The sequence below is a fragment of the Apodemus sylvaticus genome, chromosome 11 (genome assembly GCF_947179515.1).
Source record: "Apodemus sylvaticus chromosome 11, mApoSyl1.1, whole genome shotgun sequence".
In the NCBI taxonomy this organism is placed as follows: Eukaryota; Metazoa; Chordata; class Mammalia; order Rodentia; family Muridae; genus Apodemus; species Apodemus sylvaticus.
The window spans coordinates 45,072,759-45,095,804 of record NC_067482.1 but is presented as its reverse complement, the minus strand read 5'-3'; the positions used below and the strand labels follow the sequence as shown (position 1 = coordinate 45,095,804).

The 23,046-nt window shown below is 43.3% G+C and overlaps 1 protein-coding gene across 1 annotated transcript in view; it reads left to right on the top strand.

The window, feature by feature from the left end:
• The window catches only part of Wdr19 (WD repeat domain 19), a 69,243-nt gene that overhangs the window by 25,459 nt on the left and 20,738 nt on the right, over positions 1-23,046 (top strand). The window contains exons 8-20 of the mRNA XM_052199578.1: positions 477-589; positions 850-1,023; positions 1,967-2,037; positions 2,471-2,643; positions 2,732-2,846; positions 3,599-3,705; positions 4,333-4,455; positions 6,175-6,324; positions 7,132-7,279; positions 7,402-7,606; positions 8,681-8,840; positions 9,016-9,126; positions 11,184-11,293. Coding sequence (XP_052055538.1) covers positions 477-589; positions 850-1,023; positions 1,967-2,037; positions 2,471-2,643; positions 2,732-2,846; positions 3,599-3,705; positions 4,333-4,455; positions 6,175-6,324; positions 7,132-7,279; positions 7,402-7,606; positions 8,681-8,840; positions 9,016-9,126; positions 11,184-11,293 — 1,760 coding nt within the window. The remainder of the gene's footprint in view (positions 1-476; positions 590-849; positions 1,024-1,966; positions 2,038-2,470; positions 2,644-2,731; positions 2,847-3,598; positions 3,706-4,332; positions 4,456-6,174; positions 6,325-7,131; positions 7,280-7,401; positions 7,607-8,680; positions 8,841-9,015; positions 9,127-11,183; positions 11,294-23,046) is intronic.

Sequence of the window (23,046 nt, the reverse complement as noted above, 5' to 3'; positions counted from 1 at the left end):
CTCCTTTCGCATGAGTAACACAGGGATCCCACTTCAGCCACACAGCAAGTGATGGAAAGTGATGCTAAAATCAGCCGCCTACCCTTAGGAATGCATACCTCGCTCGGCTGCCTCACAAGCCAAGCAGCCACTTAGAATGAGAGACTCTATGTGGCCAAAGTGAATTCAGCTGCAGTAAAAATTATGCCCGAGTCACTCTCCTAAATAGCACAAGATCTGGGGAGAGGTACAGAGACTTGACAAGACTGTACAGCTTAAAGAGTACATTGAAAATATATAAAGCCAAAGACCTTTGCCAGACGTACATCAGTAATTTTTTTTTGGTTAGTTATGTTGTATACTAATGTTAGCATTTAGCACATCCACCTTTGGCTCTCTGTTCTCAGAGTGGGGTTCAGCTTTTTGGACTTGTTTGTTGATCTTCTCATGAAATGCCAAGTAATTCATTCCATTCGTCTCCTGATCTTTTCTGGTAGATAAGTGCAGTAGTTGGCAAGAAAACGTTGTTTCTTTTTCATCTGAATGAACCAGATAACCCGGTCGATCTGGAGTTTCAGCAAGCCTACGGCAACATCGTCTGCTATAGTTGGTATGTACAGAACGCTAATTATAGGGGAAACAGGTGTTTTCTCCTTGCCTATCATGTTTAAGTCTATCCATCCATAACCTTGTATTCTGTATATGGTATTTTTCTCATTGTAGTCTGAGTTTATGTGTAACACCACTTGGCGTGTCGTCTAATGCACAGTAGGGCCCTTGAGGAATTACGTTTCACCACATTTAGGCTTTTGTCATTTTGCCCTCCATAGCTCCTCTCCTTTTTAATCCTGTTATCGCTTTGCTTCACAGGTATGGAGATGGCTACGTCATGATTGGCTTTTCCCGTGGGACGTTTTTGGCCATTTCTACTCACTTTCCAGAAGTCGGGCAAGAGATATTTAAGGCTCGTGACCATAAGGATAATCTAACCAGTGTGGCCTTGTCACAGACTCTGAACAAAGCTGCCACATGTGGAGATAACTGGTTAGTCAGAGCTACAGATCTCTGGGAATGTGGGGGACTCAAGAGAATCAACCAAGCTCTGCGGTTGATGTGCGTGTGACCCCACACTTTCCTGGGCTGTGAACATGTTTACAATGAGAAAAGGTTTTAAGTTCTCTACTTCCCTGTCCATACTCACATGGTCAGCACGCAGTCTCTTGATAACATAGCAAGGCCGGGGAACAAAGGAGACATCTAAGGGTTCTGTGCCTCAGGGCAAAAGAATGAAGGGGCCTATACTAGAAAGTCAATCTTAAAATTAAAATGGGCATTTCAGATTACAAGGGGCACTCTCCTGCCTCTCCCCCATCCAGCTGTAAACTGGGACAGGGCTGAAGGGCTTTGGAAGCTAAGTAGTAACAGGCCAATTAAAGGACAAGACCAGATTTCAGCGTTGCACCAGCTCAACCGGGAGCCCTTCATTTGTCTGCCAGTCTTTCCTAGCCAGTACTCACAGCAACCTGCAACCTGAAAGTGGCCTCCAGAGCACACAGAGGGGGCCGTTGACTCTGAGCTGAAGCTGGGAGCAGAGCACTCCCAGAGTGATGGAAGTCGGGAGGGGGCTTCCAACAGCAGGGCCTGGAGGGGTGGGGGAGGGACCAGAAACAATGTATAAAAATGCCAGAATGGGCACAATACAAACCAGGGCCTTGTGTGTGTGTGTGTGTGTGTGTGTGTGTGTGAGTGTGTGTGTGTGAGTGTGTGTGTGTGTGTGTGAGAGAGAAAGAGAGAGAGAGAAAGACTAGAAATGATGTATAAAATGCCACCAGATGTGTGTGTGTGTGTGAGTGAGTGACTAGAAATGATGTATAAAAATGCCAGATGTGTGTGTGTGTGTGTGTGTGTGTGAGTGAGTAGAAATGATGTATAAAAATGCCAGAATGAACCCAATATAAATCTATGCTTCTTTTTCTTTACTTTTCAGCATAAAAATCCATGATCTGACAGAACTGAGAGACATGTATGCTATAATTAATCTGGATGATGAAAATAAAGGTATGGTCCTTGCTGAAGCCAGTTGGTATTTTGTCGTCATTATTGTAAAGAATAGTGATGGTTGTGTGCTTTGCATTCTTGTAGAAGGAATAAAATTAACACCTTCCCTGAGTGCCCTAAAATAGTTTCCTTACTTTAGGAATTGTGTTAGGTTGTACTGCTTGACTAAAAAGTTGTAAGTACACTTTTGTATCAGAGGCGTATGGCAAACTTGGCCCTAATCCCAGATGTACAAAGGATGTAGCCTTTGGTGGAGCCACAGTGAAATGATTCAGCACCCAAGCTCTCTTATTAGTGTAGAGTGGCAGAGCAAGATGATTTAGGGAGGAAAATGTTTAACGTTCTTATGCCTTTTACATGAAGATGTTTATTTGATTGCCTGCAGCAATACATTATATTTTTGAATGATGGTTTATTTTACAAATTGTTTTAGGGCTGGGTACCTTATCCTGGACCGATGACGGCCAATTGCTAGCCCTGTCTACCCAAAGAGGTTCACTGCATGTCTTCCTGACCAAGTTGCCCATCCTCGGGGACGCCTGTCACACAAGGATTGCGTATCTCACCTCCCTCCTTGAGGTCACTGTGGCCAACCTCATTGAAGGAGTATGTAAATCGTATGGTCTGTCCTTTGTTTATAAGTCAAAAATGGCCGTAACAGTTGGTTCAGCACTGTTCCAATCCTGTGTTGTAGGAGCCGCCAGTCACAGTTTCCGTGGATGTGGAACCCAACTTTGTCGCAGTGGGGCTCTATCATCTGGCCGTGGGGATGAATAACCGAGCTTGGTTTTATGTCCTTGGTGAAAACGGCAAGTCCAAGTCCATTTGTTGTCATCGTGTATGGTGGTCCATTTCCGTGGCATTTGGAAAGCTCTAGAAGTGACGTTTCAACCTGCGTCTCCCACTCGTCTTCGTTCTGACATCTTTCTTAACTTACATGGCTTTGTTTCTACTCTAAAATCTTTACATGACTTCTGCATGGCAGGAGAGCTTCCATTACAGAGGCCCTGTCTGTGTCAGCTGAAGAACTATAGCTTCCCTGGGAGCTTGGCTATCTGGAAGATAAAGCTGCTTTACAGGGGTCGTGAGGCCCAGGAGGTGAAGTTAAGTGTGTGACCTGTCTCCACACCGTGTGGTTGAGGCGCACCCGAGTGAGCAGAGCGTAGCTGACAGTGTCCATTCCTTCCTGGTTTTGTTCTTCGAGTAATGCTGTTAACATATAAGGGAACTTGGTCTTTTTTTCCCCAACTCTAGGTCAGATAAAAAGCCCAAGAACTGACACATTAAGTAGAAAACTCTCTTAACTTCTTGTCACTAGAGCAGCATTTGTTTTGCTTGTGATTTTTATTTGTTGTTGTTTTGTTCCTCTTAGGCCATTAGGGAACCCCCGAGGGTAAACTTACTTGGCAGCTAAAAGAAGCTTTTTCTTTAGAGTGGCTGAAATAAGGTTTAGTTCAGAGGATCGTTGCCAAGTATACAATGAACAATCATCCACAAATGCATAAATGCAGTATTTTTACCTATAATTTAATGTGTTTACATGTTTTTGAAATTGCTACAGTTGTCAAAAAGTTAAAAGATGTGGAATATCTGGGAACAGTAGCCAGCATCTGCCTTCATTCGGACTATGCTGCTGCACTCTTTGAAGGCAAAATCCAGTTACATTTGGTAAGTATAATCCTCATATCCTGGAAGCCTAAATTTGATTGTCCCATTACCAAGACCCCTGGCCAGGAAACAATGTCCAGGCTATCTAGGAAGCCCCACGTGGGTAAAGGATGCGCAGAGCCTTCCTGACGGTGTGAGACGTGCAGCTGACCGCTGTGCCCTGGAAGGGCCCGTAGAGCATCAGCTCTAATGAAACGGCCTGGTTGGTGATTTGCATCTAGCCGGAAGCATAGATGAGCTGGGAGTACCTAAAGAGAACACACTCGCTGCTGTAACTGGCCAGGGTGCACGTAGGGATCCACCAAACTGTGCCTCTTGAGCTCTTCCAGAGACCAGCACCTGTGCAGACAGGATTCTAGACCAGGGTACCTATGCACACATCCATTTCTTGACTCTGCATGCAGGAAGCTGAGGAAATCTGCAGCTGGACAGCAGCTGAGCTGCTGCACATAAACCTCCCACTAAATAAAGGATGCTCAGGGCTGCCCTTGTGGGCCAGCTGTTCTGTGCGTAGGCTGGCCTAAGGGAGAAGCTGAACTTGGGAAAAAGACGCTTTCCCTAGCTGTGCGCCTGATTTACTTAGATAAATCAATGAGCCCCTAAATGGAAAACATCTTTATGTTTTAGATAGAGAATGAAATGTTGGATGCTCAGGAAGAACGTGAGACTCGGCTCTTTCCCGCAGTGGATGATAAGTGCCGGATTTTATGCCACGCCCTAACTAGTGATTTCCTCATCTATGGAACTGATGTACGTATTAGCTTCTGGAAGGCAGAGCACAGACAAGTTCTAATTCCTACTTTACAATCTCCAGCCTCTTCCTATTTTTCCCTCCTTTTATTGCACTCAATACAAATAAATAAGTGACTGGCTATTTATATGCTTTGTTAGAACCTAGCAGCATGAGTGCCTGGTGGTTAAAGCAGTTTTAATTGTGTAATGCCGAGGGTAGACTCTGGAATCTGATGTGTGGAACTCTGTCAACTCAGTTATCTGCCACTTGTCACATAGCTCTTCCAACCGGACTTTCCTTCATGTGTGTTAATATATTCTCCTTTTACATTGTTAAGATCATTTACTAAAACTTGGATTTAAAAAATACAAAGAAAAAATATATAATATATATGTATATAAATGTATGTATGTATGTATAAATGTATGTATGTATATCTATATAAAAATATGTTATACACACACATTTTTTCAATTTAAATCCTATGTGTCTGGGTGCTTTGACTGCATGTTATCTCTGTATACCATGTACACCAAGCACCATGTGCTTGGTGGCCTCTGAGGCCAGAAGAGGATGTCAGATAATCCCCCTGGTGTTAGAGTTACAGACAGTTGTGTGCCACCATTGGTGCTGGGAATTGAACCCCGGTCCGCTGGAAAAACCAGTAGTCTTACCTGCTGAGTTTCCTTCCAACCCTGTTGTACTACCGTTTCAGTTTGGGGAGGATTTTGTTTTGTTTTGTTTGTTTTTTGTGTGAGGTGGGTCTTCCTGTGTATTCTTGGCTGACCTGGAACATTGTATATAGACCAAGATGGCCTTGAACACACAGAGATCCGCTTGCCTCTGCCGGTGCTGTAATTAAAGGCATGCTCTATTTGGTTTCTTGTTTTCTATAGTACTTTTGCCTAGTGTTCTTGGTAGTACTTGCCTCCAAAAAGCGAGTTAGTCATCTTCAACTTTTTGGCAACATTTATTAGAATTGTGTAGACACTTTTTTCCATGTGTGTTTTGTGGATTCCACCGGAGGAGCCTGTCAGATCGCTCAGTACTTCTGAGCAGCTCTGAGCAGGTTTGGATTTGGTTGTATACATGAGTAGGCAGACAACAAGCTACAGTGGGTAGACACAGCCAAGCCGGATGAGCACACGGTCATCTGTAGCCTGCAGGGCCTCCCTAGACTCAAGGAGCCAGACGCACAGCCAGGCAGTCCAGACTCAAAGCTAAACCCTAAGGAAAGTGCCTTGGATGGCTCCATGCAGCCCTGGAAGCAGGCAAGTCTGCCTCGTGTGCATTCCCCAAGGTAGGCAGATGGAGGAGTGATGACTTGGACACCAGACTACCTAGCCTGCTGTGGAGTTGGGGTCACAGACTGCACAGCCCCCACCCCCTGTGTGGTTGGTGGTTGTTTAATTGGGTTCTGCTGGGGGGTTTTAAGTTTTCTAGCAAGTAGGAAATCTATGAATGGATTGTGACCGCATATCACTATGCATATTACGGTCACTAGATTATTGAATCACTTCTGAATTCCCATTTTATTTCTCCAGAGATCATACCTTCCAAAATATTAAACGTATTAGCCTCTTCCTTTACCAAGAGTAATACTATTTTTTTCTTTTAAGATTATCTTTTGGATAATTTTATGTGGAAAGTCAGTGTTTTCTTAACCACATTTTACAGTTCCTTGATTAGACCTTGTTTATTTTGTTTTTCTCCTTTTTGTTGTTGGTTTTTTTTAGACTGGCAGCATTCAGTATTTCTTCATTGAAGACTGGCAGTTTGTCAATGATTACCGGCATCCGGTTGGCGTGAAAAAGCTGTTTCCTGATCCAAATGGAACCAGACTGGTTTTCATTGACGAGAAAAGTGATGGATTTGTTTATTGTCCTGTAAGTCTAGAAAATTTGAAAATGTAACTCGGTGCTGGCAAAGTGCTCACTTAGCAGGCTCCATTCCTGGGCTCCGTTTCCAGTGCTAGCAAACAAAACAAAAACTGAAGATGCCCAAGTTATTAGTGCAATAAAATAAGAATGGGATTGTTGCTACTTTCTCTGTTTCTGAGACAGGGTCTCTCCACTGTGTAGCCCTGGCTGTCCTCGAACTTGCTATTGAGACCACTCTGGCGTCTGCCACTGTCTGCTTAAAAAGTTTCTTTTAATGAAGTATTCACCAAATAAGTTTTCTCTTCCAGAAAGCATAGGACTGTCATCCTTTGCTGTCACCTTTGTAATATCCCATTAGTGAGCAATGCCAGGAAAACTTGTCTGCTGTTCTAAAATGTTTATAGTATCTGTCTAAGGGAAAGTTTTCATTGTGTGGAGACATTGTTGTGGAGACTGTGTGTTATTGTTCAATGTAGCCCAGGCTAGCTTCAGCTGCTCAAGCCTTGACTCAAAAATAAACAAGCAAGAAAGTTATTCCACGCATCCTGGACAGCATTTTAGTAACTTGGAGCCATTGTGTCTAAACTTACAGTTTTTCCTATAAACTAGTCCAGTTTTGTATGATGTCCTGGATTTGCCTGTTCTGGGGATTTTCTTCCAAGATGAACACAGTCTAGTCATCAGAAGGGCAGCTCTCCTGCTGGGGGAGGAGGTGATGCTGGCTCGGAGATGGGCCGGGGAGCCATTCTGCTCCCGACAAGGCAGTCTTTAATGACAGGCGCATGAGACAAGTTTGTGAATCCTATCTTGTAGGTTAATGATGCGACCTATGAGATTCCAGACTTCTCGCCAACCATTAAAGGTGTTCTCTGGGAAAACTGGCCAATGGATAAAGGGGTATTTATTGCTTATGATGATGACAAGGTGTACACGTATGTGTTTCACAAGGACACCATCCAAGGTACCAATCACGCACTGTACTTTTACTGATAAATGAATCTCCATTGTAGTAAAGCTGAAAGCTTTCTGCTATTTGTGCCAAACATTAGCTTGCGGTATTAATTGGTCCGTTTCCTGATACAGGATCCAAGGTTATTTTGGCTGGTGGCACTAAACTTCCCTTCTCCCATAAGCCTTTGCTGTTATATAATGGAGAACTGACCTGTCAGACCCAGAGTGGGAAAATCAACTCCATCTACCTCAGCACCCACAGCTTCCTCGACAGCCTAAAAGACACGGAGCCTACTGACCTGAGGCAAATGCTGACGCAGACCCTGATGCTCAAACGGTAGGTAGGAGTGGAAATGGCGGAAGCAGCTCTTTGTCTTCATGGCCTGTCCAGTAGATAGACATAGCTTACATCATGGATACGAGGGCCCAGGGAGGTAGCTTGGGTTAAAGTGCTTGCCTTGCAAACATGAGGACCTGAGTTCAGTTCCCAGAACCCACACTGAAAAGAAGCCGGCTATAATGGCATAAGCACAGCTGGATTGTGAGGCTCTCTGGCTACTCAGCCCAGCCTGCATAGCATGTGAATTGAAAACAACACCCAAGATCGTCCTCTGGCCTCCACACACTGTGCCTAAGCATCTATTTGCTGAACTCTGAAATGTACATATTTGTAGGGTTAGAGTACTAGGGTGTTTTGTTTTGTTTTGGTTTTTGGTTTTGTTTTGTTTTTTGTTTTTGTTTTGTTTTATTGTTGTTTGAGATATGATCTCTCTAGATATCCCTGGTTGGCCTCTTTGTAGACCAGACTGGCCTCAGACTCACAGAGATCCTCCTGTTTCTGCCTCCCAAGTGCTAGAATTAAAGGTGTGTGCCACCATGGACAGCCTGGAGTGCTAGTTTTATTAGGTTTAAGCGAGAACAAAAATAATTTAATTGGTGGTGGGGAGGGGCTGATTACAGAGAGTAAATTCTGACGATAGAAGATGGTAAGAAGGGGGCTGGGAGATGCTGCCCCAGTCTGGGAACCTGAGTTCAGATCCTGGGACCCACATACAAAGATGGGAGTGGCTGGGGCTGCCTGGCCTGCCTTATTCCAAAACTGTGCAATCCACATTCAGTCAAAGTCCCTGCAAGGGATTACGGCAACAGAGCAGGGTACTTTAAGTCCTCCTCCAACCTCCATAGTCACGCACAATAGCACATGTGTACACTCCCACACATATACATCAGGAAGGTAAGAAAACTATGCAAAGAAAAAAATCTTTGCATTTTATAACTTGCAGGTGCTAAGTATAGGTTAAGAAATGTTTTGAGGAGTTCTCTAGCGCATAATATCTGGTGACATGCTGTCCAAAGACTCCTTAGCAGGAGACAAGAAGAGCCATGGTTCAGTCTGTGCACTCAATCCTAGGTTTTCTGATGCTTGGGATATATGCAAGATGCTGAACGACCGCACTTCGTGGAGTGAGCTGGCCAGAGCCTGTCTGCATCACATGGAGGTGGAGTTCGCCATCCGAGTGTCCCGGACCATGGGGGACGTTGGCACAGTGATGTCCTTGGAACAAATAAAGGTATGCAGTGTTTCGTGACTCACTACATCACAGTATAGATGTTGCTTATTCAACATTCTACGTTTTAGTCTCAATTCAAACAACTGAATAGGTAGTCTGATACTTCCTACTGAGCAAAGCCTTTGAAAAATAAAATCCTTATATTTCTTCTCATCAAAACTGCTTTTCTTTGTAGGGAATCGAGGACTACAATCTTTTGGCGGGACATCTCGCCATGTTTACTAATGACTTCAACCTGGCTCAGGACCTGTACCTGGCATCCAACTGCCCTGTGGCAGCCCTGGAGGTATGGCAGCACAGAGAACGGGCAGTCACCCTTCTCTCCAGTCAGACTTGGCAGCGCCAGGCACCACCCGGCTTCCTCTCCTGCCAAGTAGACATTCCACTTTCAGAGCCCCTGTGTGCTCATTAACTTCAAAAGCGCTTTCATTCTGCCTTCAGTGGAGGCATAAAAAGGCATGGTGTTGTAGCATTGCTAAATAATTCAAAGTCTAAATGGGTCCAAAGAGAAAAGACTGTATAACTTACAAAACTGTAAAAGGAAAAGTAGATGTCGTTTATTGATTGGTTGTGTTGCCAGGTGCCATCCTAAGCACCCGACCTATATTAACTCGTTTAACCCCCTCAACTAAATCTTAGACAGTAGTGCTGTTATTTCTTCTGCCTCCCACTTGAGCACCTGAAGCACGTTGATCTTCTAGTTCCCTCATGGGACGTTCCTCTGTGTGAGGAGCTAAAGGTCGCAGATGGGGAACTGAACAGAACATGGGGCCAACTCCAGAGTCGGAGGGGAAGGGAGGCCTGAAGACCCAGACAGCCAGCTGAAGGGCATAGGCTCCCTGACAACCCAGCGCTCAAGACACAAAGGCAGGAGCAGTGCTATAGTTCCAGCTCAGCCGGGGCAGACTTGTGAGGCACATCTGGATTTGGATTCCACCCATTTGTGACCTTGAGCATGTCCTTTGACCTCTCTTTGCTTAGGTCCTTCTTCTTTAAGGTGTGGGTAATAATGCCTAACCCTCAGGGTAGTAGGGCAAGAAAATGGGTTTAGAGCACAATTAATTAGAAGTAACTGATATAACTATTAGTAGCCAGAAATCAGCAAACTCTAAACTTCTGGTCATCTCTTCTCAAAGATGCATCTATCTCTTGTAGTACATTTATATTATAATATATAATATAGACTTATTATTGTGCAATAGTTACACAAGTGCCATTAGCTTCATGAAGACTCTGAGGTGATGGCTCAGAATGGAGGCCTCTGTCGCCCTGAAGTTCCTCCAGCCTCACCCATCAGGACAAGGCATTTAGGTGAAGAGGGCCCTGCTTCCCTCCTGCTCTCTCTTACTGGCCTTGTAACCTGGTATAAGACCTGGCCTGTCTTTGCTTCCATTTCTGGATCTTTGAAATGGACCAAGAATATCGCAAAAGATTAGCTGTAAGAAATAAAATAAGCTCGTGCTCTAGACCAGGTAAGAAGACAGCACTCAGAAAGGTTACTTAGGAATTCCTTAGTCTAAGTCAGTGAGGAATGAACCACACAGATTCTTCGGTAGTGACCTGAGAAATCTGGGATTGTTTGCCAAGTACTTGTAAGAGACCACAGGATCCAGGAAGAAAGATACTTTCTATGTTGTGTTTTCTGTTATGTTGCAACATAGCTTCAAATTACCTAAGAACCTGTATCAGGCCAGAAAGATGACTCACCTGGTAAGGCACTGGCCACCAAGCCTGGTGACTTGTCTTTGATCCCCAGAACCCACATGATACAAGGAGAAAACTGACTCTTGTGAGTTGTCCTCTGACCTCCACACACTGTAACACACATGTACTCATGCACACAGACATAAATAAGTGAAACTTAAAAAAAAAAAAAACGAAAGAAAAAAGAAAAAGTGCATTAATTCCAGCCAGGTTAGCAGCTCATGTCTGCAATCACAGCAGGAAACAGACACAGGAAGGTTGCAGCAAGTTCAAAGTTAGCCTAGGCTACATAGTGAGTTCTAGGCCAGCCAGGACTACATAGCAAAATCCTGCCTCGCCAATGAAGGGAAGAAGGAAATCAACTTCTAAATTGTTTCCTAGTTCTTTATTGGTGTCCTTCTAAGGTGAAAATTTCAGTTAATTGATGATATTAGCTTTAATTTCTCACTATTCGAAAAAATACTAAAAACTATTTTTTGTTAGATAGGATTGACTTTTGAGAGGAGCACAAGCTACCAGAATAGCTAAGATTTTTGTAAAGTCTAGAAGACTCCCGTACCTTTTCCTAAGCCTGGCTTTCTTTGGTGACTTTGCAAAGCACTGTGCCTTTCTGGACCTTAGGACTTGTCTTTCCAACAGATGAGGCGGGACCTGCAGCACTGGGACAGTGCTCTGCAGCTGGCGAAGCGCCTGGCCCCAGACCAGATACCCTTCATCTCCAAAGAGTACGCCATCCAGCTGGAGTTCACGTAAGTCCTTGGTCCTGTGACTTCTCATCAGTAGCTAACTGATGCATGTCTACAGTTCCAAACTGTCACCAATTAGAAGGCTATTCTTCAATAATAGCGGGGGTTTGGGGGGGAGTAGAGTTAATGAGAAAGGAGCTAAGAGTGCTTCATCTTGAACTGAAGGCAGCCAGGAAAGATGGGCATCCTCAGATAGCTAGGAGGAAGCTCTTTTCTGCAATGGGTGGAGCCTGAGCATAGGAGGAGGCCTCTGAAGTCCACACCCACAGTAACACATTTTCTCCAACAAGGCCACACCTCCTAACAATGCCACTCCCTATGGGCCAAGCATAGTCAAACCACCACACTGGGTTATTTATATATCCAATTACATATAATTTAACATAATCTTAAAAAAAAAAAGAAACCTCTCATAGATGTAGAGGCTGGGAACCCCAAGTCAAAGTCACCCGCATTTGGGTAAGGCTTGTTCTTGAATTTTTACACTACGGAAGGTTAAAGAATAGGAGAGAGGGACTAAGCCATCAACCAAGGGGTACACATGGTTCCAGCTGAATTTGTGGTGGAGAAATTCCTTGTTGGAAGGAGAGTTATACCTTAGGTTCCTGTGAAAAGCAAATCGTGTCAGAAGACAAGGAGCTTCTCATTCTGGAAAGCAGAGTTGAAACAGAGAAAAGCAAGACGCCAGAGAGATCTAACAGACAGCATCAGGTATGCAGACATAGCCCAAGGCTAACATTGCTTGGGTCTCATCCTGTCAGGCTTTTGCCTGCACCCAGGGCCTGGGCAGCTCTGCAGGCCATCTGTGTGCCAACCCTGTCGGTGGTCGTTTGCCCTGCAGAGTGATCAGCACTTGGAAAAGGTCTCCGCAGCATCTGCCATCTTCGCTCCCAGACGGAGCAGACGGGCAGCACCAGGTTCACAGAGACATCCAAGTATAGCATTGCTTGAGGCAAGACACACCAGGCTCTAAGGGCACCCAAGAGGAGGGCAGCACATCAGCAATCTGTGCCAAGGAAAACCTAGTCATCCAGGGTTGTGGAAGTAGCCTTACAGGCTCACAGGAAGTTCAAACGCCAGCCAGTGACAACAAGACCATCTAACACCATGAGAACTAGATGGCTAAAGGCACATGTAGGAACATTACTAACAGAAACCAAGGCATAATGGCAGCATCTGAACCCTATTCTCCAACAACAGCAAGTCCTGGATACCCCAACACACCAGAAAAACAAGATTTGGATTTAAAATCACCGGTCATTATGCTGTTAGAGGAACACAAAAAGGACATAAATAAATCTCTTAAAGAAATACAGGGGAACATGAATAAGTTAGAAGCTCTTACAATTGAATCACAAAAATTACTTAAAGAAATTCAGGAGAATATGGATCAACAGATAGAAGTCAATAAAGAGGAAACGCAAAAATCACTTAAAGAAATGCAGGAGAAATTGAGTCACCAGGCAAAAGTCATGAAAAAGGAAACACAAAAATCTCTTAAAGAATTACAGGAAAACACAAACAAGTAAAGGAACTGAGCAAAACCATCCAGGATCTAAAAATAGAAGTAGAAACAACTAAGAAATCACAAAGGGAGACAACTTTGGAGATAGTAAACCTTGGGAAGAAATCAGGGGCCATAGACGCAAATATCAACAACAGAATACAAGAGATAATAGAAAGAATCTCTGATGCCAAAGATACTCTAGAAACCATGGACTCAACAGTCAAAGAAAATGGAAAATGCAAAAAGCTTGTAACCCAAAACATCCAGGAAATCCAGGACACAATGAGAAGACCAAACCTAAGGATTTATAGATATAGATAAGAGTAAAGATTTACAACTTAAAGGGCCAGCAAATATCTTCAACAAAATTATGGAAGAAAACTTCCCTAACCTAAAGAGAGAGATGCCCATGAATATACAAGAAGCCTACAGAACTCCAAACAGATTGGACCAGAATAGAAATACCTCCCATCACATAATAATCAAAACCCCAAATGTACTAAACAAAGAAAGAATTTTAAAGGCAGTAAGAGAAAAAGGCCAAGTAACATATAAAAGAAGACCTATCAGAATTACACCAGACTTCTCACCATGAAAGCTAGAAGATCCTGGGCAGATCTCATGCAGACTCTAAGAGAACACAAATGTCAGCCAAGACTACTATACCCAGCAAAACTCTCAATCACCATAGATGGAGAAACCAAGATATTCCATGACAAAACCAAATTTACACAATATCTTTCCACAAACCCAGCCCTGCAAAGAATAACAGGTGGAAAACTCCAATACAAGGAGGGAAACTACACTCTGGAAAAAGCAAGATAGTAACCTTCTTTCATCAAACCCAAAAGAAGATAAACACTCAAATATAAAAATAACATCAAAAATGACAGGGAGTAATAATCACTATTCCTTAATATCTCTTAACATCAATGAACTCAATTCTCCAATAGAAAGACATAGATTAACAGACTGGATACGTAGACAGGACATTTTGCTGCATACAGAAAACACACCTCAGTGTCAAAGACAAACACTACCTTAGAGTAAAAGGCTGGAAGACAATTTTACAAGCAAATGGTCTCAGGAAACAAGCTGGAGTAGCCATTCTAATATCAGATAAAATTGACTTTCAACCTAAAGTCATCAAAAGAGACACAGAAAGACACTTTTTGCTGGTCAAAGGAAAAATCCACCAAGAAGAACTCTCAATTCTGAACATCTATGCTCCAAATGCAAGGGCACCCTCATTGGTAAAAGAAACTTTACTAAAGCTCAAAGCACACATTGCACCTAACACAATAATTGTGGGTGACTTCAACACTCCACTCTCCTCAATGGACTGATCAGGAAAACAGAAACTAAACAGGGACACAGTGAAACTAATTGAAGCTTTGGACCAATTGGATTTAACAGATATATAGAACATTTCCTCCTAAAGCAAAAGAATATACCTTTTTCTCAGCACCTCATGGTACCTTCTCCAAAATCGACCATATAATTGGTCACAAGACAGACTTCAACAAACATAAGAAGATCAAACTAATCCATGCCTCCTATCAGATCACTATGGAGTAAGAGTGGTCTTCAATAGCAACAAAAAAAAAAACAGAAAGCCCACATAAACATGGAGGCTGAACAATACTCTACTCAATAATATGTTGGCCAAAGAAGAAATAAAGAAATCAAAGACTTTTTAGAACTTAATGAAAATGAAGGCACAACATACCCAAATCTATGGGACACAATGAAAGCAGTGCTAAGAGGAAAACTCATAGCCCTGAGTGCCTCCAAAAAGAAACTGGAGAGAGTATACACTAGCAGCTTAATGGCATACTTGAAAGCTCTGGAACAAAAAGAAGCTAATTCACCTAGGAGGAGTAGAAGACAGGAAATCATCAAACTCAGGGCTGAAATCAATCAAGTGGAAACAAAGAGAACCATACAAAGAATCAACAAAACCAGGAGCTGGTTCTTTGAGAAAATCAACAAGATAGATAAACCCTTAGCAAGACTAACCAAAGGGCACAGAGACAGTATCTAAATTAACAAAATTAGAAATGAAAAGGGAGATATAACAACAGAAACTGAGGAAATTCAAAAAACCATCAAATCCTAGTACAAAAGCCTATACTCAACACAACTGGAGAATTTGGAGGAAATGGACAATTTCCTAGACAGATACCAAATACCAAAATTAAATCAGTATCAAATAGATCATCTAAATAGTCCCATAACCCCTAAAGAAATAGAAGGGGTCATAGAAAGTCTTCCAACCAAAAAAAGCACAGGATCAGATGGTTTTAGTGCAGAATTCTATCAGACCTTCAAAGAAGACCTAACACCAATACTCTTCAAACTATTCCACAAAATAGAAACAGAAGGAACACTACCCAACTCGTTCTACAAAGCCACAATTATGCTGATACTAAAACCACACAAAGATCCAACAAAGAAAGAGAACTTCAGACCAATTTCCCTTATGAACATCAATGCAAAAATACTCAATAAAATTCTTGCCAACCGAATCCAGGAACACATCAAAATGATCATTCACCATGATTAAGTAGGCTTCATCCCAGGATGCAGGACTGGTTCAATATATGGAAATCCATCAATGCAATCCACTACATAAACAAACTCAAAGAAAAAAAATCGTATGGTCATTTCATTAGATGCTGAAAAAGCATTTGACAAAATTCAGCATCCTTTCATGCTAAAAGTCTTGGAAAGAACAGGAATTCAAAGCCCATACCTAAACATAGTAAAAGCAATATACAGAAAACCAGTAGCCAACATCAAACTAAATGGAGAGAAACTTGAGGCAATCAATCCCACTAAAATCGGGGACTAGACAAGGCTGCCCCCTCTCTCTATATCTTTTCAATATAGTACTTGAGGTACTAGCTAGAGCAATTAGACAACATAAGGAAGTCAAAGGGATACAAATTGGAAGGGAAGAAGTCCAACTATCACTATTTGCAGATGATATAATAGTGTACTTAAGTGACCCAAAAAACTCCACCAGAGAACTCCTACAGCTGATAAACAACTTCAGCAAAGTGGCTGGTTATAAAATCAACTCAAGCAAATCAGTAGCCTTCCTATACTCAAAGGATAAGCAGGCTGATAAATTAGGGAAATGACACCCTTCACAATAGCCACAAATATAAAGTTTCTTGGTGTGGCTCTAACCAAACAAGTGAAAGATCTGTATGACCAGAACTTCCGGTCTCTGAAGAAGGAAATTGAAGAAGACCTCAGAAAATGGAAAAATCTTCCATGCTTCTACATTGACAGGATTAATATAGTTAAAATGGCCATCTTGCCAAAAGCAATATATAGATTCAACGCAATCCCCATCAAAATCCCAACTCAGTTCTTCATAGAGTTAGAAAGAGCAATTCTCAAATTCATCTGGAATAACAAAAAACCCAGGATAGCTAAAACTATTCTCAACAGTAAAAGAACTTCTGGGGGAATCAGTATCCCGGACCTCAAGCAATACTACAGAGCAACAGTGTTAAAAACTGCATGGTATTGGTACAGTGACAGGCACGCAGATCAATGGATTAGGTTTGAAGACTCAGAAATGAACCTACACACTTATGGCCACTTGATCTTCAACAAAGGAGCTCGAAACATCCAGTGGAAAAAAGATAGCCTTTTCAACAAATGGTGCTGGTTCAACTGGAGGTCAGCATGCAGAAGAATGTGAATTGATCCATTCTTATCTCCTTGTACTAAGCTCAAATCCAAATGGATCAAGGACCTCCACATAAAGCCAGACACACTGAAACTAATAGAAAATAAACTGGGGAAGACCCTTGAAGACATGGGCACAGAGGGAAAGTTCCTGAACAGAACATCAATAGCTTATGCTCTAAGATCAAGAATTGACAAATGGGACCCCATAAAATTACAAAGTTTCTGTAAGGCAAAGGACACCACCAAAAGGACAAATCAGCAACCAACAAATTGGGAAAAGATCTTCACCAACCCTACATCGACAGAGGGCTAATATTTAATATATACAAAGAACTCAAGAAGTTAGACCCCAGAAAACCAAATAACCCTATTTAAGATTGGGGTACAGAGCTAAACAAAGAATTTTCACCTGAAGAACTTCAGATGGCTGAGAAGCATCTTAAGAAATGTTCATCATTAGTCATTAGGGAAATGCAAATCAAAACAACCCTGAGATTTCACCTCATACCAGTCAGAATGGCTAACATTAAAAACTCAGGAGACAGCAGATGTTGGTGAGGATGTGGAGAAAGAGGAACACTCCTCCACTGCTGGTGGGATTGCAAGCTGGTACAACCACTCTGGAAATCAGTCTGGTGGTTCCTCAGAAAACTGGGCACGTCACTTCCGGAGGACCCTGCTATACCACTCCTGGGCATATACCCAGAGGATTCCCCAGCATGCAATAAGGACACATGCTCCACTATGTTCATAGCAGCCCTATTTATAATTGCCAGAAGCTGAAAAGAACCCAGATGTCCCTCAATGGAGGAATGGATACAAAAAAATGTGGTATATCTACACAATGGAGTACTATTCAGCCATTACAAACAATGAATTCATGAAATTCTTAGACAAATGGATGAAGCTGGAGAACATCATCCTAAGTGAGGTAACCCAGTCTCAAAAGAACATTATTCATGGTATGCACTCACTGATAAGCGGATATTAGCCTAGAAGCTTGGAATAACCAAGACACAATCCATACATCAAATGAGGTTCAAGAAGGAAGGAAGGAAGGAGTGGCCCCTGGTCCTGGAAGGCTCAGTGCAGTAGTGTAGGAGAATACCAGGACAGGGAAGTGGGAAGGGGTGGATAGGGGAACAGGGGGAGGGGAAAGAGGGCTTATGGGGCTTTCGGGGAGGGGGGGGGAAATCCAGGAAAGGGGAAATCATTTGAAATGTAAATAAGGAATAAAAAAACAAAAAAGGAGAAAAAGAGAGTGTTCCCTTCCACCTCTTAATCATGGCTCCAGGCTACTTCTGGAATGCCATCACAGCGGCAATTAAGTTCTACCACCTGGAGGGCAGGAGCAGCTTCAGCCAGTAACTTAAAGGGGCTTCTTCTTTCATGAATTGACTTATGCTTGGATGAAAACTGAGCAGTGTTGAACGAACGCTGAGGCAGAAGCTCTCCTGAGGACAAGGGCCTCTGCCTTCGCAATCCTGCCTGACTCTGGGGCTCCTCTGCTTTGGGAACAGATCCCCTGATCGGTTTGAGTAATTTAGGATGTTCTAGTATTCTTAATTGTAAGTCATCTCAGCTGCCAATATTCTTAATTGACAGACTGTATATTTTTTATTTCCATGCTGAATAAAAGCAATTTTAGAAGTATCCAACGTTTAAATTAACGTCCAGCTGTGGCCACTGCTCCAGAGCACACAGCTGCAGAGAGTATAGTCGTTTGTTTTCAGACATAAACTCACACAGGCACTGACAGCACTGCAACTGGATAGGTTTTCTTTGTATTTATTAAGATATATTGCAGCCGGGTGGTGGTGGCACACGCCTGTAATCCCAGCACTCTGGGAGGAAGAGGCAGGCGGATTTCTGAGTTCGAGGCCTGTTGGGGTTTTGTCTAAGCTCCACCCCACACCTACCTGGCAATAGCCAGGTATGCCCCACCCCAGAGATCTGGCCCACTATAAGAGGGGCTACTTGCCCCTCCTCTCTCTCTTTGCTCTCCCTCTCCCACATACTCTCACCTCTCTGCCCCTGGGGCTCTTCCCCCCCCCCCCCCCATGCCAACAAGGCCAAATCCAAAAAAGAAAAAAAAAAGATATATTCCAAATTTTAAAATATTAGAATTTGGAAAAGTGCTAGACTGTGGTTATATTTACTTTTTTTTTTTTTTTTTGGATTTGTTTTTTTTGAGACAGGGTTTCTCTGTACAGCCCTGGCTGTCCTGGAACTCACTCTGTAGACCATGCTGGCCTCGAACTCAGAAATCCGCCTGCCTCTGCCTCCCAAAGTGCTGGGATTACAGGCGTGCGCCACCACCACCTGGCTATATTTACTTTTAAAAAAACATTTTAATATAATTCTGTATTACTTTCAATCAGTGGAGTCATGAAGGATATTATCACACAAATTTTAGTTGTGTAAATTATTAGGTCAAAAACATACTCTTTTATTTCTAACCAGGATTCCTTAATTAGTACTTTTCTGTTTGGGGACTAGAGAGATGGTCGGTGGTTGAAAGGACTTACTGCTCTTCCAGAGGACCCAAGTCAGATGGTCCTCAGCTGGTCCTGAACATGTGGCTCACACTCGCTCACTCGCTCTTTCTCTCTCTCACACACACACCATACACACACACCACACACCACACACACACCACACCACACACACACCACACCACACACACACCACACCACACACACACACACACCACACAAATAAATAAATAAATAAAAATCTTTAACATTTTCTGTTTTTCAGGTAAAAGTTTTTTGAATATATTTCTTCTTAGTCATTCTTTATTAAAAAAATGCCACATTTTCCCCCTAAAAAGTAAATGCATGGGGCTGTAGAGATGCTCAGTGGTCAGGAATGAGCACTTGATGAGGACCCAGGCTCAGTTCCCAGCATCCACCTGAGGAAGCTCCAGCTCTAGGGGATCTGGGGCATCTGGTTCTTTGGGTCCCTGCACATACACAGACACACACACACACACACACACACACACACACAGATACACACACAGACACACATACACAGACACACACACACACAGACTCACATAGATACACACACACACAGACACACACAGACACACATACACAGACACACACACAGACTCATATAGATACACACACAGATACACACAGACACACACAGATATACACACAGATACACACACACAGACACACACACACACACACAGACACACATAGATACACAGACACACACACAGACACACAGATACACAGACACACAAACACACAGACACATACAGACACACACACACACAAAATGTTTAATTGTTTTAAAAGTTAGAATATATGTGCAGCGAACCCAGGGTCTAGGATGTAGTTAAGTGGCAAGGAGGCAGAGGCAGGTGGATCTCTGAGTGGGAGGCCAGCCTGGTCTACAGAGCAAGCTTCAGGACAGTCAGGGCTACACAGAGAAACCCTGTCTCAGAAAAGGAAGGGAAGGGGGAGGGGGAGAGAAAAGAAAAGTCCATATACCAAAATGGACCAGAGACCAGACACAAGCATCCCTGAAATCCCTTGGACCATTCAGAAAACTGACTTTGACGTCTTTCTGGGATTTTTTTGTAGCAAACTCTCCCCCTTTACCTGACGTGAGTTAGCTCTGACTAGATCAGTAGAAGCCTTTGCTTTGGCAGTGGCTCAGTGACCGTGAGCTGTCACCCCTGACCTAACCCAGCCAGCCCCTAACAGCTCAGAGGTGTCCCGATGTAACCTGAGTGTTCTCACCAGGCACCCAGGTAGCCTCCACCGCTGATCTCAACAGCCACGGTTCCACGGCTCTTCCATAGGCGTCCACAACCCTACTGTGTTAAAGCAGGGCCGGTCTGTCAAATGCTGAGAGGGTTAGCTCTCTGGTGTGGCTTATACTAGTGAGCTAGAGCCCTGTGAGAAGCTCAAAATGAAGTAACAGTAAAGGGCGCAAGCTAAAAATAGAGGGTTCCAAGATCTTAATTTAGAGTCTCCTAATTGAGCAGGGTACTGGGCAGGAGACTAAGTCTTCTTGTCAGGAGCTGTCCCTAGGTGGGCTGATATAATTGGACCCAAATTAGACATTCCTACTTGGGAAACTCGCTGACTGCGAAGCCCTGGGCTGATGAAAGAAAGTCTTCAATCAGCAGCACAGCTTCCCTTCCCAACGAAGCGGTTTATCTGTCGGTAGATTCAGAAACTGAGCGAGCCTCCCAGAACCTGAATCGTTCGCCTAAGCTGATGAAGGGGCCCTGTCTGAGTGGAACTTAATGCCATTTCAGAGCTAATTGACTACAGCGGAGGGGATGGTTGCTCAGAGGAAGACAGCTCAACTAACATGTCTTGTGCAAGTCACTGTCCTGAGAAATGCAAATCAATAAGTCTGTCAGACCAGAGCCTCATAAACATTGTTCCTTTGCAACCCCTTCTCTGCCTGACAAGTTTTTAATGCAGCCCCAAGTATATAGGTCTGCAAGATAGAAATCAAATATATGCAGTTATTTGCAAATATATGCATAAAGAAACATACTTTTAAACAGTTCTCTGGGAGTAGAGATACGGTTCAATAAGTAAAGTGCTTGTCCTGTGGACAAGAGGACCTGAGTCTGGGTTCCCAGCACTATGTTTTTAAAAAAAAAAAAACAGGCAGGGTGGCACTTGCCTGTGATTCAGGTGGGAGGTGGGGCATCCCAGCCAATTGGTGAGCCCCAAGTTCAGTGAAAGAGCCTATGGTTGTTTTACTTGGCTTTGACAGTTACTGGGGCTAACCCCTAATCTACTTGTCTAACTGCTGGTCTCGCCACCTTCCCAGCAGTGTACCCCAGATGCTTGCTGTTTCTCCTGGTCCTTCCCTCTCTCCTCCCTCCCTCAACCTGGTAACTCCAAAACCCGCCTACCTCCAATCCCTCCGGTAATTGGCTGTACCCATTTTTATTTAACCAAGAGTTTTAAATTAAGGAACAAGATTTACACAGCAAAAACTGGGAAACGTGAAAACCCACTCGCAGGCCTAGGCCTTCAGGTACAGAATTTAGCATTAGAATACATAGCAACTGCCGGGCGGTGGTGGCGCACGCCTGTAATCCCAGCACTCTGGGAGGCAGAGGCAGGCGGCTTTCTGAGTTCGAGGCCAGCCTGGTCTACCGAGTGAGTTCCAGGACAGCCAGGGCTACACAGAGAAACCCTGTCTCGAAAAAACCAAATCCAGAATACATAGCAACTGACCAAACCTCAGCAGGATCCTATTCAAAAACAGGTGGAGGGCTCGGGAGACAGCCCCGCAGTGCAAAGTGCTTGCTGCTCCTGTGGAGGCCGTCAGTAAGGTTCCCACACCCACACTGCGCTGTGACAGTTCCAGGGGACTTGGTGTCCTCTTCTAGCCTCTAGGTGTCGGGCACACATGCATACACAGATGAAGGCAGCACTCTCACACACAAAGTAAAAATAATAACATTTTAAAAAGTAATGTGAAGAACAATAGAGACGGTTGGCTGACATCAGCCTCTGCCTCCACACATGCATACAAGGTCATGGTCACGTGCACACATGGACACAATTCTCATATATATATGAGATACATATATACATACATATATGTCTCTGTGTGTAGTTTATATATAATCTTACCACTTATGAAAGCAGATATGAATCCTAATAAAATATATGTGTCTATTTTTACACAAAGAATGAAATTTTCCTGGACATTCTATGCAGCAGGACATGATCATCATTACTGCTTTGATAATGTGATCTCTGATGTCAAAGTTTCACATAGATACATACTACAAATGTATGTTCAGAGCCATTTCAGAAATTGTTGGAAATTCTGTCCTAATCCCAAGCCAAAATTAAATGATTTCTTTTTTCAATGAAATTCCGCTCAACAACTCAGACAGCAATTTTGAAAATCAAACATTCTAACACAATACAATGAATGATATACTAATTTGATACTTGCATGCTGATGAATGTGGTAGAAAAATGGTCTATTGTTTTCCCCAGTTAAACCCTGATGAAGCTATAGTTGAGCCATTATAGTTCTGGAAGAGCGGAAGACTGTGTGTATAGTGTAAATATGGCAGATTATAGCATCCATTAGTGTTGGGTCTGAGCAGGGTGCTTCAGGCAGCTTCCTGGCAACGTGAGGCTGGTAGTGTGCACAGCGCAGTAGGATAGAGCCAAGGCTGCAGTGACGTCACAGGCTCTGGCATGGACGAGCCCTGCCAGAAACACCGTGATTCATTATGTGATTAATCTTTAAATTAGTTTCCTTATACTGAATCAAATGCTTCTGTGAGCCTCACACTCAGCTATGGGGTCAGGACCCACAGTTGAAGAAGCTGGTTGTAGATTTACGAGTCTATTTTCCGAGTTGGGGACAGGAACCGTGTTGTTGTTGTGTTCTGGATCCTGGATGTACTCAAAGACCAGGTGTTAAAGGTCCCCAGACTGACATCGGAGAGGTGGTAGGACTTTACAGCTGGGCCTAGTAGAAGGACGTTAAGTGGTTAGGGCATGCCCTGAACACTGGGTCCCTG